Source organism: Leiobunum rupestre, chromosome 4 (genome assembly GCF_980474605.1).
Source record: "Leiobunum rupestre chromosome 4, qqLeiRupe1.1.hap1, whole genome shotgun sequence".
Classification (NCBI taxonomy): domain Eukaryota; kingdom Metazoa; phylum Arthropoda; class Arachnida; order Opiliones; family Sclerosomatidae; genus Leiobunum; species Leiobunum rupestre.
This window is the reverse complement of record NC_143387.1, coordinates 52,815,454-52,831,790: the sequence shown is the minus strand read 5'-3', so window position 1 is coordinate 52,831,790 and position 16,337 is coordinate 52,815,454. Positions and strand designations below refer to the sequence as shown.

At 39.3% G+C, this 16,337-nt stretch overlaps 1 protein-coding gene across 1 annotated transcript; it reads right to left on the bottom strand.

Annotated features, from left to right (window-relative positions):
* Positions 1–10,696: 10,696 nt before the first annotated feature.
* Positions 10,697–11,428, bottom strand: LOC149948246 (uncharacterized). The gene has a single exon (XM_090171050.1). The coding sequence runs from the start codon at positions 11,426–11,428 to the stop codon at positions 10,697–10,699; it is 732 nt and encodes a 243-aa protein (XP_090027176.1).
* Positions 11,429–16,337: the final 4,909 nt, after the last annotated feature.

Here is a 16,337-nt window from a genome sequence, read left to right as displayed (position 1 = left end):
TCTAGATACGGATCTAGCTACGTTTTTAGGTACTTTTTACCTCTCCGAGGGGACTTTGTACCCTAGGAGGGGTTATACAACCACCGTGTCTGTCTGTCTGTGGGTGGGTCTGTCTGTCTGTCTGTCAGGCCTGCGAACGCGTTCGCATTTTCGAGGCAAAGGGTAATCACTGCGTACGCAGTTTCTTAGAATCAGGGAAAAGGTTTTTCCAAAAGCGCCATCTTTTTGTCATTAGGTGTAGTATAATTTTTTAATCACCGGGACTCGAACCCGAGCCCTCTTGAAGGACAGGTGAGCGTTCTACCGCCGAACCACGGATACAGTTGTTGCCAACTTGTTTTTAGGTACAAGATACTATTGTGGGTAAAAGATACTAACTTTTTTTCAGGCGCACACAGATAAATAAAAATCTCTTACACATACCTTTTTTCCCGTATCTGTTTGCAAAGAATGTATCTTATGTATCTAAATTATTGCCCTTTGGTATCTATCTTTTTTTGAGGGGCTATATCTGCGACGTTCCTTATCTGTATCTTTCTTGTTTTGGTAGTTATATTTTAATACATCGATAAAAAGATATACCAGGTACAAAAATTGAAAACGAACGTAATTATGTTGTTAGTTTCAATAAGCATTATCTGGGTTTCTTTCAGGCATCTCTTGGCGTTAAGAGCTTGCCAATGGACATCACACACACGTTTATCTGGTAAAAACCACCCTGAACCTAGTTACCTTCCCCCGAGGAAAAACTGAGCATTATTAACGTTTGTAGCGCAAGAGTCAGACTCAGGGGCGCACAGGCGCCATTTTCGTGAAGTGGGTACTGTAGGCTTGCGGCCCCCCAAAAATCACTTTTCAAGCGGTCCCCAGTCGAACTACAAATTATAATTTAAAGTTATTAATACATAAAATGTGACGAAGAACAACTTTCTAATTGGAATTTTTGCTCTAAACGTAATGGTTCTCGAGATAATTTTAGTATGACCTTGTAGACATGGTCCAAGGTCGTACAATTTTCCAAATATTAAAATATCGTACCATGATGAGATTGTCTAGCAAATTTCGATAATGTAGCACGACTTGTTTTGGAGTTATTAGCGCTGTCTTGCAATTTTCCCTTTTACGACATTTGTGATTTTGGTAAAATTTTTCTCGACTTACTATTGGTCGAATCCGATCATGTTCACGCTATGTAGGCATAAAACGTGACGGGGAACACTTTTCTAATTGGAACCAACTTTCTAGCACTTTCGGTTCTCGAGATAGTTTTTGGATGACCTTGAAGACATGGTTCAAGGTCATCGAGGTTATCATTCTTCTTTGGTCACCTGCACGTGCTACTTAACATAAAAATTTCAAATTCCTAGAGAAAACGGTTTCTGAGATATTCGCCCTGGATCGTTTTTTAGTGAACACCCTGTATAGTATTACCAGAGATCCTGGCAGTTATAGAGATGCGAAACTCCCTATACCCTAAGCAAACCAGTTTTTTTCAAATTTTTGCCGATCGCAGCGACGCCTGGGGAGTAATCGCAGAGATCCTAGGATTGTTACCGTTGTTTACTTTTTTTTGGGCTAACGCCAACGAAGAAGAAACCAAGTTGAAATTGGAATTGAACTATAATTTATTAGTTTAAGTATTATTTTATACATTAGTATATATTTAAAATTTATTTGAAATAAAGTTCATATTTTAACTGTTTATCATTTTAAAATATTTTAGGCATTGTTTAACCACAATAAAGAAATAAGAAACAGGATTTTTGAGAAATTAGGACTAAATCAAGGATTTACGCTAATATTTTAAAGTTTGTTAATATTTAGTGATTAACTTTAAGTAACTTGTTATATTTATGGTTTAGGTTATGTTTTTCCAAAGTGCTGAGAATGGAAAATTGTACAAAACCCTTGATTATGTTTTCCAAATATTCTACGCAGGTGATACGCTGTTCCATCTCTTCTTATTTCTGGTTTTATTGTTCATGAAACAAGACTACTCAAAATGCGGGGCACATATTTTATTATTATTATGTAGATAATTGGTATCTTTTTCAAAAAGATCGCGTCTTCCTACATTTTCTAGCCATTGTTTTGAACTGTATTTTGAAAAACAAAGATTAAAAAATAACTCTAACTAAAATAACTTATGTTATATCACACCGTTCTTTTTCTTTTGGAAACTTAAATAAAGAAATGCGCTGTTTTTCTTTACAAGAATTACAAAAAAATCGCTGAACAATAGGTTCCAGTCATTTTAAAACTTTATTTCGAAAATAAAACGCGTTTACAATTTTTGCGTCTCTCGGCTTGAAACGGGCGCTTCCTTCCGGCCGAAGGGCGGCGCTGATGCTTGCATTTTTTTGTCAGGTTTTCGGCGGAGTTTCGCATCTCTATAACTGCAGGATCTCTGGTATTACACAAATGATAAATACAAACGTGTATGAGATAATTTATTCCTTATTGAAATGTTCTAACAAAGAGCTTCGAAATTTAGAATGATTATTGAGGGAAATTATATTTTGAGCAAATGAGTTAAGCCAAATGGTAGTATGAGCTTATTCAATTTTAAGGGATGACAGCTTGTACGTGATCCAACAAATACGGAGAAAAATTCGTTGAAATCCAGAACCAGGTTGTGATAAAAAAAATTGTGTAGCAAACTAAGATTGTTAATTTTATGACGAATTGAAACTGATTGGATTTTAAGAGATTTAAGTCGGGAGGGTGCAGGAAGGTTTTGAAATTTGGAGGTTAATTTTGAAAAACGGTTATAGGCCTTTTGAAGTGCCAATTGATCAGTTGCTAAGATAGGGGAACCATAATCGAAAATTGCGAGAACAAGAGTATGTGTGAATAATTGTTGGTGAGCGAAAGTAAAGGTTGCGGCAGACTAATCTGGCTACAGAGCGAACACGCTTAGACTGGCTTAGTGATCTTGTTAGTTTGAGAGCTAAATTTTAGGGCCGGATCAATAGTGATACCGAGAGAGTAGTTCTCAATTGCACCCCGTCGATGGAGTAAACATGGTTAAGATTTTTAGGTCCAAGGTGGAGTACCCAACATTTAAAACTATTAAAGGATAATCCATGTTCAGTGGCCCAAACTGTAACCGAATCAAAGTCCGCCTGCAGACGTAGACAATCATAGAGCGACTTTAATTTAGCAGATAGCTTTTAAAGTTGAAGTCGTTCGCAAACAGCAATAATAGCCCGAAGACAACTGCCTCTGGCATTAAGTTTATTAGTACATTGAAAAGAAGAGGCGCCAAAATGGTACCTTGTGGGACACCCTTTTCAATTGTACTCCAAGAGGATGCTACGCCCCGCAAGACAACCCGTGGTCGATGTTCACGTAAGTAGTTTTCGATCCAGGCTAAAGCTGTAAAGCATTCGCTCACGACACCTGCAAAGTGAAGAACATCCAGAAACCAGAAGGCAAGTGTGAGGGATAGAGTCAAATGCTTTAGAGAAGTCCAAGTAAATGACATAATAATAATAAATAATAATAATAATCAGCTAGGCTAATACCCAAGACACCACCTTAGGCCTAAGTCATCAAGCGACTTTTGAAGCCATTAATTCAGGTGGCCGGGTTACAATGCGTAGGAGGGTGGTGGCAAGCCCTGCATGCCACGCGTTCGAGCCAACAGCTCCCTACACTAACTATTACCGTTAACCTTAACTAGTTTTATGTAACCCTCGTCAAGCCATCTGGACGAGGTGTTAGTAGCGTGGAGCAAATTGGTCAAACATGAGCGATTAGATAAAAACCCATGTTGGAAGGCCGAAAATAAATTAAATGAAAAAAGAACAAGTTGGCAAGCCAAAATATACCTATCCTCGGAAGAATTGTCCCTAGTGGTATTAATTTCTCGAGATATCCCTTAAAGATATATCTCCGCAATTTAGTGTTATTTGTTAAAAATGTTATCCCAGTTCTATCCAGCCCGGTATAAAATTTTAATTATAATTAAAATAATTGAGACGAAACGACCAATTTTAATTTATTCAGAATATCATAAGTTCAGTAGTTACAACAGTGAGTTAGACGTACTATAACAATGCACAATTGAATTAAACCCTTTTTACAGTACACGTTTATCAGTTGAATATAATACGAAGCAAATTTTAATGAAAGAAATAACTACAGAGGGTATTATAACGACCGTTCGCTTTTTGGTTTATAATTTTAACGGAATCGGGCCGATTTTAATTAAACGATAGTTTATCGAAATTTTGTTAAAAGAATATTCCCTAAGGCCGCGCGATAAATTTATGAGAATAATTTCCCGTCGCCGTTATATCGAAAATTTATTTGATTCGGGATTGCCAGAACTGTAATGTTGTGGGCGAGTGATTAGAAAATAAAATGGCAACCAGAATTATGCAAAATTATAAATCTTTATTTTTATTCAGAACAGTCTATGGAACGTTCTAGATTTAACTTTCATCAATAACCCAACAATGTATATCCCGTCTACGTAATTGTACAGAGCTGGTACTCAAGTGTCTAAGACTAGATTTGTCTTAGTTCATCGTGATTGAAAAATAAACCAAAACACACTTACACTTAAGTAAATATCATAAATTATAGTGAGTAATTTTAACTAAATTCAAACTACCTAACTATAAACTCTGTCTTAATTAACAGCTGAGAGCTGTTCGCTACTAATTACTTCCAATTTACTTAATTAGCCTCACAGGTTGAGTTGATAATTTCAAGGGTATAATTAAGTTATTCCAATTCAAAAAATAATAACAATCAATTTCATCTTACAGTTTTTCTTGACAGCTGACTTGAGTTAGTTCACAATTACTTTAACACTTTCAGTCTTAAACACGCACTGTTCATACACTTAAGTCCATTCACTCAACTTCCAAACGCGAAACACAATTTAACTCTTTTCTTGACCAAAGACGGATCATACTAATTAAAACCGCAAAGTTACCTCATAACTTTTGACCGACACCAGGACCCCGTCCTGTAGTAGTTCGACTGACAGCCAAGAACTAAGAAAGACTATATCTTCTATATTGACGGCAACGGCTTTATATACGTTTATTTGGCGTTTTTTTTGACCCGTCGAGATTTGACTAAAGTTCGAAAAATTTAAGAGATTATATTTTTTACCCGGTTTGATTGATATTTCTCCACACGGTGGCGCTAAATTATTACTTTGATATAGTTTCCGCGGGAGTTTTGAATAATTACCCTTTTTCTAAGCGTTATTAAAAGGTAACAATGAACTACTTATTGTGTTTCAACGAAATTTTGTTAAGAATTTAACAAAAATTTAAAACAAAACCAAAAAACCGTACCAAAGAATAAACAAACAAAGTTCAATATACAGATATTGTATTAATCCGTTTAGTAAAAAAAACCCGCTTTATCATAATGGTTCCTTTGCTTTAAAATTTTTCCTAAGGAAGTCAATGGCTCGGCGGTGAACTATCCGCATTGTTACAATACGACCCGAGTTCAATTCCTGATCACGATCAAATTTTACATTAAAATACTAAAATATTTAATTAAATATAACATTAATATAATTTATAAATATTTAATTAAATATAAGATTAATATAATTTATAAATATTTAATTAAATACTAACTAGCAATATGCGCTTCCGATAAGGCTGAAGTGTTGGTGGTTCTGTGGTAGAACGTCCGCCTGTCATACAGGAGATCTTGGGTTCAATTCCCGCCCGATGCGATCGCAAATTGATACTAAGGCGAATACCGTAAACAATTAGTGGAAACCCTGCCATTTGGACGTTGAGACGTTTATCGTAACCCTCAGCACTCGGTCCGTCCTAAAAGTCAATAAGAAGAAGTTGGAGAGCAGATTCAACACTCACAACCGCCATTACACAAACTCAACACTCGCAACCGCCATAACAAACAAACTCAACATTCCTACACTACACATAAACATTGCAACAAATTCCCATTACAACTGAACCGAAACCGACGCGACGGTGAGCGTTAACGAAAAAAAACAACCAAACCGCACGCTACGCAACCGCAACTTTACCCGTTAACGCTCACCGTCAGTCGGTGGTTTTTCCAACCTTTAAACACGATTTCACGACTTTTCACCGGTAACGCGTATTGGACTTTGCCCCCGGTAACGCGTTTTGGACTTTGCCCCCCGGTAACGCGTTCGCAGATTATAGACTTTGTCCCCTCGGAGAGGTAAAAATAGTGGTTGATCGTGAACTAAAGATTCAGACATAGTTGCCAGATGGGCGGTTTCCCGCCCAAATTGGGCTCCTTTTCGAAGGTAGTTCCGGGGAAAAAATCGTTGGACGGAAGGCCGGTTTTTAGGCGGGTTTCAAAAGTTGAAGCTGATATTTTTTTAAATTAGATTTTTCGTCAATGTTTTACGATTACTACTTTTTACATCAAACCCCGTGACTGATCATCGATATTTTAATTCTTAAAACCTATTAAAAATTGTTTCCTTTAAATTTTATTCATTCATATTTAATAAAAAACATTTCAATCTTTTCTTTTGTTCCCTTTGATAATTTGTTTGATTGATAACTAACTTGAACTAAGTGATTTTGTTTCTTTAAATTGAGAGTTGATGATCAATAGACGGTAAAATAAATTCCAACGGCTTCCCAGCCTCTGAAGGGTTTTTGAATTTGGGGGTAGGAAAAAAGGGGAAACGTTTCGTGACAGCATGGCTGCCAGCCTCCCAACTTCGCGACTTTAATTGTCACTGAAGTCAATTCAATCATTTTTCACGTCTATTACGATTGATCCCAATTAAAAATTTGTATTTTAATTTAAAGAATTCAAGTTATAGGTAAATTTACAGTTAAACAACCATTTTGTCTAGCTTTTATTCCCAAAATATAATGGTCAGTTTACTTAGATGGCGCCACGTGCTCTACGAAGAATCATGATTTAGATATTTGTTACTCGGCTACAGTTAAAAATTGGTCTCTGCGCATGCTCCAATACCAACAAATCCGGTGTTCCCTCCCTGGCTAGTGTCCAGTTTTTAAGTGGCAATGACGGTTTAAAATTCCACCCCCATTTATTTTACCGTCTATAGTAGTTCTTATGGTGGAGAAATGCGGGTAATTAAAAATAAATAAAAATTGACATAGGCTTTCAAACGATTTCTGCCTATTTTTCGGCTTAGAGGGACCTAGGAAAGGGCACAGTGACTCGCCCTTTGTATTGTTATTAGAGTAAAAACTATCTTGTTAACATGAATTTAAGAACTGAAGGGCCATAATGCTATTTTGCCTTGGGCGGGAATTGGGCGGTTTCGTAAAATCTCGGATTTTGGTTTGGACGGAAATTGGGCTGGTTTTTCACATACTTTGGGCGAGATTCTTAAACGTTTTCTGGCAACTCTGGATTCAGATAACCACTTAAAAGAGCACGTTCGGCACGTTATCGAATCCGGCGCCGATTTCCCCTCAAGATCGTTAAATTCTCAGACGCGTTATTTAGTTACCTCAGTGACCGACTGTTGGCGTTGCCCCGTCAGCCAAGCTCACCCGTCGATCTTTTCCAAAGTTTTCTGCGATTGGCTAAATTCAAATATTTTATGGTTTTTGGTCTCCCCCTGTGAAAAGAGGATCACATACCCACTTGCACTCGCCAAAGCTACAAATGCATACTCCCCCTATGTACTCCTGGTAAAACTCAAACGCCGGTGTGACCATTTTAGAAACAGCGATACAGCCGATACCAAATTAAACAAGTTGGCAAGCCAAAATATACCTCTCCTCGGAAGAGTTTTTAATTTTCAGAACGCTCACCTGTCGTGCAAGAGGGCTCGGGTTCGAATCCCGGCCGATTAAAAAATTATACTACACCCAATGACAAAAAGAGGGCGCTTTTGGAAAAACCTTTTCCCTGATTCTAAGAAACTGCGAACGCAGTGATTACCCTTTGCCCCGAAAATGCGAACGCGTTCGCAGGCCTGACAGACAGACAGACAGACACGGTGGTTGTATAACCCCTCCTAGGGTACAAAGTCCCCTCGGAGAGGTAAAAAGTCAAACAATTATGGGCTTATCTAACTGAAAATACAGAGAAATAAGTGAAATAAAATAATATCAAGATGAAAAGAATAACGACACCTGCAATTTCTGGGAATATAAATTATTCGCGCTGCAGAAACCAAACCGGGATTCAGTCATTACTGTCACTAGCTAAGTTTATAAGAACCAACAAAAGTCTATAATAAATGCAAAAAATGTACAAACACGAAAAAAGGCAGAAAAGTCTTTAATGAAAACGGGAGCAAATAAAGCTATATACTAAACAAATCTAATATATATTTCGAAGTGGAAGTATTGGTTTCTTTGAAATGTCGTTAGTAGTTGTTGTCACCGCATCATTTGCAACACCTCTGAAGACGATTTGTCAGCACGACCCGTCGATACGGCGTTGATTTTTATCGGCAGCGTGAAGGGGGAAAAGTTCTCCCCCTCCTTAGTAAATGACTCGGCGGCGGAGAAAATATCGGGGACGGTGGCGTTGGATCGGCCATGCAGGCGGATAGAACGATCTTAAGTAGAACGTTCTTCGCAAGAACGATCTAGCAGCATGTAAACAGGTTGGAACGATAGTTGGATCGTGATCGGCAAAAACGATAAAACGAGGTAGTCCAGCGCACTTAGAACGATCTTAGAAATACATGTAAACAGCTTGGATCGTTCTTGGAAAGAACTTCAGGGGGTTTAGAGGTTTTTTTCCTCCTGTTTTCTTTGATAAAATTAAAATGTGTAACAAAATAAATTCAAATTATATTCTAAGCTCTATTCCACAACTAAACATTGAATAAATACTTAATTAAAATTATATTTGAATTTAGCTGGTAACTTACACCTTAGATTACTTTTAATTTATCTGTGTGGCAATAAACAAGAATATTGTCTTGATTATTAAGCGGGGCTTGTTGCGCATACCAGCCCAGTAAGTGACAGAAATAATAACTCACGAATTAAAAGTACCGAACAGTAATCTATTGATTAATCATGTCTACTTCGAATATTAAACAATACTGTCCATAAATTGAAAGACCATGATATTTATACAGAAAATAGGAAAATAAAAAATTAAGTTTAGATAACAATCATCTTACTATGCGATTAAAAACACACGACAAACAATAAAAACGTGTAGTTGCGAACATCCCGGTGTCCCTAAAATCTCATTTTAACTATTCAGAGGACTTATTCCATTGGTAGTAAGCCTAATTTATTGATGGGTCACTGCAGCACACGGTCAGTTGTCTAGACGGTGACCACTTTTACACAACCGCCTGCGCCAGGATGTATCTCCTGTATTCTGCCCAGCTTCCATTTGTAAGTTTCGTTCGACTGAAAGCCATTTAGGGCGTTGTTGTAATCGGGTGAGGTATTCATTGTTCCATCTAGGCCAAAAGTACAGAAGGATTTGTGGTCCCAACTGCCATCGTGTGAGACGGTTAGTTTTGTTAGTCGTTATTTCAGGTTCTGGGATTGCAGTTAAGGCGTCACCAATCAGGAAATGTCCGGGTGTTAAAGCCACAAGGCTGTCGGGATCAGTTGATAATGCTGACAAGGGTCTAGAATTCAGGCCCGCTTCGATTTGGCATAGTAAGGTATTCATCTCTTCGAACGTCAAAGCAGTCAGTTCCTTCCACTTCATTGATCGTACTCCAAGCTCCCAGAGACCTCCAAAGGTTGGCGCGCTGGGTGGATTAAAGTCCAACGAATACCTTCATTCGATGTCCACCGAGAAATTACACTGCAACTACTCTGTGTTGTCGTGAACTTTAGAAATTCCTTAAGTTCTCAATTTGTACCGTGGAAGTTGGACCCACAGTCGCTATAGATGTCGGAGCTCTTTCCTCTTAGAGCTGTGAATCGTCTCAAGGCAGCTAGGAAGGCATCTGCAGTCATGTCGCTGACAATTTCAAGGTGAATCGCTCGGGTTACAAAACAAACGAAGAGAGCTACATACGCCTTGAAAGTCCTCTGTCCACGAATTTTCATGACATTGAGGGAAAATTGTCCGGCGTAGTCCGCACCGCACCGTAAGAACGCTCTAGCTGGGTTGACGCGTGCTGCTGGTAAATCTGTCATTTTTTGCTGGAGGGTGGTCGCTTTCTGTCGGACTCATGGCACGCAACGTCGAATATGAAATCTGGCCGCATCTCGAATGCCGAATACCCAGAAGCGTCTCTAAATGACTGATATAAGCAGCTGCGATCCGGCATGTAAGTGCCTTTAATGTTCATGCACGAGTATCAGATCTGTTTATTTGTTTCTTCGTGGTGAGATCATCGGATGGAGTCGATCGGTATTCAATTTTGATCTTCGAATGCGACCTCCAACTCGAAGTAATTCATCTGGATTAAGAAATGCATTTAATTACAGTAATTTACTTTTTGATGGAATTTGTGAAGATGTCTAAGGACATCTTATTTCCTCACTGAAGTCGATTTTGTTGTAGATAACGGACCAGTTGTCCTGTTAGTTTTGGACGTTCGAGTGTTTTTCAGGAATCGATGGATGTACGCCGTAACTCGGAGAAACACGGACAATGATGAGTAATTATCAACTAAGGACGTATCTACCTTACCCAGCGTAGAAAGTGCAGAGATAGGTCGAGCTTCGAGTAGGCACTCTTCAGTTTCGTCTGGAATGACTTGATGGTGGAATTCCATAGCCTGATTGAGTCAAGACGGCCCATTCCACCATAATGAATAATTGTGGAGTTCAACGGTGGACATACCCCTAGAGGCGCAGTCAGCTGGGATGTGTTTACCTTTGACATGATGCCATTGTACTCCAGTGACCGAACCTTGGATCTCTGATACTCGGTTAGCGATAAACGTCTTCCAACGTTGTGGTGGTGAAGCAAGCCATCCCAAGACCGTCATCGAGTCTGTCCAACAGTGAGTTTCTAAGGTGGTTTTCTTAAGTGCGTCATGGAGTGTCTTGACTAGACGAATGAGAAGCACGGCACCACAAAGTTCGAGCTTCGGTAATGACACTTGTTTCAGGGGTGCTACCTGGGTTTTTGCTGCGATCAAATGCGTTTGTACTTTACCATCCTGATTTCTGGTCCATAAGTATACTGACACAGCGTAGGCCTTCTTGGACACATCGCAGAAACCTTGGAGACTAAATTCTTGAGCTCGCTGTTGCGAGATGCGACGCTTAATGTTTAATCGTTTGATATTCTTCTGGTCTATCTGAAACGCCTTCCAATTTTGGTTAACACCATCACGAAGATGATCATCCCAATCCAACTTGAGTTTCCTTAAATCTTGAAGTAAGAGTTTCGTTTTGATGATTATCGGGGCTAAGAGTCCCATCGTATCAGATATCTTAGCTTCTTCAGAAATAATGGTTTGTCTGTATTTACCGTGACTGAGAATGAGAATGTATCTGTTTCCGGTGTCCATAGAAGACCGAGTGTTTTGAAGCATTCGGTGTTATCAAGCGTTAGTGGACCATGGATTTCGCACATCCGTGCAAGTAGTGCTGAAAGAAGTTCAGGGTCGTTAGAAGCCCATTTTCGAAGCTGAAATCCGGCTTCAGCTAAGGCATGCACGGGCTCGTTGTTCTAAGAACATGGTTAGCTCTTTGAATGTCGGTCTATTGGTACTGGTGAGTGATAGTTTCCATTGCTTCCTCGATTCTGAATCCAATTTTTCCTTAACTACGTGGAGAAGAGGTGCGCCCCAGGAATCTACTGGTTCGATCAGGGCTCGTAAGAATCTATTACATTCAGTAGTGGTGTCAATCAGTAAACGAATGGCTGTTGCTGATTCGTCCTTGATCACTGGCTGATGAAACAGTCTTTTAATGTGCGCATCAATTACTTATCTGGCTTCGTTGTAATTGACATCGGTGATCAAAATTGATTGAATCAGAAGGGCTGCTTCTCCACGAAATGACGACTTCAGGTATTGCAGTTTTTGCGCTCTGGACAATGGTGAGTTGTGCACTGTAGCGGTAAATAAGTCATGAAATGTAAACCAATCGGAATATTTATCACTATAGATAGGCAGTTCCATTTTTGGAAGTCTGATGTCTGCTACTGTCGGTGTCGTTATTGCTGGCTGGGTTTGTTGTGCTGTTGCGGCTGTTCGCTGAGCCAAAAGATCTTTAAAGAATATGATAAGTGTCTGTGCCCTTCCGATCAGTTCCTTGAACTCAGTTTCATTTGCGTCGAAATCTATGGCAGTACTGGCTAATATAATAGACGTTTGAAGCATTTCCAACTCATGTACTACTCTCTCCGCTTTGCCTTCGTATAGTATGACTGCGGTGTCCGTGAGTGGTTAAGTTGCGTGACTGGTGACGATTCCTTCAAGTCTTGTTAACTGTCCCTTGATGCCACGTCGTTTGCTGATCAGATTATTCATACTTCGTTGAGTAAGATGACTATCACGAACCGAACTGTTTCACACGCCAGGATTAGAAGACCAGATCCCTCAGTTTGAGTTGTAGCAGCTCACTGATGTAACTGTTCGAATGGGTCAAGATAACGACGGCGATCTACGTACTACTAATAGACTAAAAACGTTTTTTTAATAGTACTTAAATGGTTTTTACTCCGTATATAAATATATAGAACTAATATGGTAATTACGTTCAGTTCTCAATAAACCTTTGTTTTTATAAATTCGTGTCTTAATTTATGCCAACGTCATAATTCTAACAGGGTATTATAGTTTAGCTTAGGTCCACTTCTACGCGTCTTCAAGACATAGTAGTAGTATACGTCGCCCTCATGGCTTCACTAAGCTCAACAACTCAAATTATCAGCTTTGGAAATTTAAGGTAAAGTTACTCCTGGCTCGAGACAACTTGTGGGAAGTGGTGGACACGGCCAAGCCCTCAACGAACCCACCAGCGGAATGGGATAAAAGAGATCGTCAGGCACAATCAGTAGTTGCTCTCTCAGTGGAAGATGATCAGCTCGTACATATCATCAATAAGAATTCGGCTAGAGATATGTGACTCACCTTGCAGAAACTACATGAACAAGCGAACATGGCGAACAAATTATTTCTTCTCAGAAGACTTCACAAGAAGGACAGACGATGCAACAACACATTACTGCCATGCTCGAGGTCTCAAACAATCAACGCGAGCGTGGAATGAAAAAGCTAACAAAGTACTTCTCGACCAAGGCTTCACGAAGAGCAAAGCGGATCCTTGTTTATACTGCAAAGAAGAAAAGTATAGCACCTGGGTTTACATACTGTTATAGGTCGACGATCTTCTGGTTGCTAATGAGAATGAAAATACAATAAATGACCTACAAAGAAAGCTGAATCATCACTTCGAAATCAAAGACTTGGGCGAAATTTCTTACTACCTTGGAAACGAAGTTGAAAGAGCCAGCGACGGAAGTTTTAAAATTCACCAGGCATGCAAAATCAAACAAATGTTGTACGACTTCGGTATGAAAGATTCCAAAACATCAAAAATGCCCATGGGTCTCGAATACCCTAAGTTAAAAGGTGAGAAGACCGCCTACCGAACAATACGCTCTATAGGAAAGCAATCGGAGTCCTCCTTCATATCACAACTGTAACCAGACCAGACATTGCCAACGCTGTTGGTATCTTATGCAGAAGAGTGTCTAACCCAAGACAACGTGACTGGACTGCAGCAAAGCGTATCATTAGATACCTAAAGGGAACCATAGATCTAGCTCTACATATCTCATCTGATGGAAATCTCGCATTGGATGGTTACGTCGACACAGATTGGGCTGGAGACCATGCAGACCGCAATTCAAAAAGTGGGTATCTCTTTCACTACGGCAACAGTACCATTCTATGGTCCAGTTGAAAGCAGAGTACAGTAGCGCTGTCATCGACGGAAGCCGAATACATTGCCGCAGCCTCTGCCACGCAGGAGGTGATCTGGTTGCGACAACTACTACAAGAATTCGGTTTCCCGTCAACCAAACCAACAGTCCTCTTCGAAGACAATCAAGGATGTATAAAGCTGAGCCTGTCCGAACGTACGAATGCAAGAACGAAACATATCGATGTTAAACATCACCTACTACGTGATATGCAAGAGAAAGGCATCGTTGAAGTGAAGTATTGCCCTATCATGATTTAATAATTAAATAAAAGAAACGGGGAAAATTTATCAGCGCCTCCAGTAAATAGTATAAATCGAGAGGTTTTCCCCTGCTTTAGTATGATTCTTGGAATGATCCAAGGCAATATGTAAACACCTGGTACCTCTGAATCCCCGCTTTCCCCCCTGCGGAGAAGCTAAGTCGTTTCAAGAAAGAACGTTCCAGTCAGCACATATAAACATAGTGTATTATTTCTGGGCCCAAACACGTATCTAGCTCCAAACATTTAATGGGACTGATTTTATCTTGAAAGGTATATATTTATTTCCGATGCTTACTTCGTACCTATTGTCAAGGGCGTATTTACGAGGGGGGTGGGGATGAAAATTGTTAGTTAGTTTTAGGTCTCAAATGTCTCCTGGGTACGCTGATTGTGCTCCGTGATATTGGTTTAAATGGCGGTTATATATTTCATTATTTTGGGTCATTTGGACCATGGAGAAAGAATTAGGGACTTCTCCATGTTTGGACGAAGATCTTGGTCCGTATAGGTTCCCTATGGGTCTATGGGTTCTTTTACCAGAAGTAAATGAGGCTTTCTTGTGCTTTGCATTTCTATGGCCTTTTTCACCAAGAGTGAACTAATTTTAATTTACCAGAAGTAAATGAGGTTTTAATTTTAAAGTAAATAACTAAATGGCGTAAATGAACTTCTTTAACCAGAAGTAAATTAACTTCTTTTACCAGAAGTAACAACTTCTTTCACCATAATTAAGTAAATGAACTTCTTTCACCAGAATTAAGTAAATGAACTTCTTTCACCAGAATTAAGTAAATGAACTTCTTTCACCAGAATTAAGTAAATGAACTTCTTTCACCAGAATTAAGTAAATGAACTTCTTTTAGGCAAGGTAAAGAATGGATCCCCAGGTAGAAACAGATGAATATAAGGTATGGTGGTGATACAATAAACCATTTATAAGAGATTGTTGTGTAATTTTTTTAAATTAGTTTGCGTATGAATGATCCACATGTTTGAACACACATTTGGTTATAGTAGGAATGGTTTCTCCTGGATTTGTTAGAAAATGAGCCCTAGGCTTAGACTTTTTCGTTGCGATCTCTTTACTTTTTTTAACACTCGTTCCTCTCCTTTCAAATTATTTACTTCGCCGAGTAATAATCTTTTCTTTATTAATTTATTATTAGGATAATTTATTTTAAATTCTAAAATTAATATATCTTCATTTGTTTGCTTCCAAATAGATAAGGCAAAGCAGACGACGTTTACACGTGCTTTCAAAATCGTGACGTCACGGTTTGTTTACATCGACTCTCTTTGCGCGAAAAGTATCCGCTGAGACGTGGGACGTTTCGCGGCGAAGTTTTCAATTCAGTGACTCGTCCTGTACATTGAATGTCCGTGCCAGAAGTAAACGAACTTCATTTACGGGCTTTGGTCCGTATAGGCTCCCAGAAAATCATGTTTCTATTGAACTGCTGCTTATGCATTGCTACAAAAGCTTAATTAGCGCGTTTTACGCGGTATTTCGTTGGCGTTGGAAGTTGAACTTTTGAATTGAATATTGATAGAAAAGCCTGTTTCTATAGGCCTTTCTATAAATTACCGTGGCCCACTTGTTTACTGTTTTTTTTCTTACTTCTACCACGGCCAACTTTGATTTCTCGCGCTACAGCGGCCATCTCATTCGTTGACGTTTCTGTGTTAACCTATGAGCAAAAGATGTGTATGACGTCAGCGCCCCTAGCGGATTATTATTTTTAGTATAGTTTTTACATTGAAGACAATATAACCACCGAGCGTGGCGCTGAACTCCTACACATTATAGTACAGTTTATAGGGGGAAAATCCTTGCTTGCGGAATTTCGACGAATGTGTTGGCCGTAGTAGCGCGAACAGCGCGTGATCAAAGTTGGCTGAGCTTCTACAATGCTTCCCCCGCTTTCCCACTAAAGAGAGCTAATGAATTCGTCCATAGGTTTGACAGCGCAACTTCAAGAACAAGCTGGGCAGTCGTAGCGAATTTATGGAAAGGCCTATTGGACTGCTACCTAGAATGTATTGCTACAAAGGCTTAGCACGTTTTACGCGTTATTTCTTAGCTTTAGCGTCTGAAAGCTGCTGCTTTTCTCTATCTAACCATGCCACAGTCGCCCCGCAGTTATTATACGAAGGGGGGTTTCTTCTCCGTATTTGTTCCCGCCAAACGTCGAATTCCCTCAAAGGCGTTTGATAGAATTTT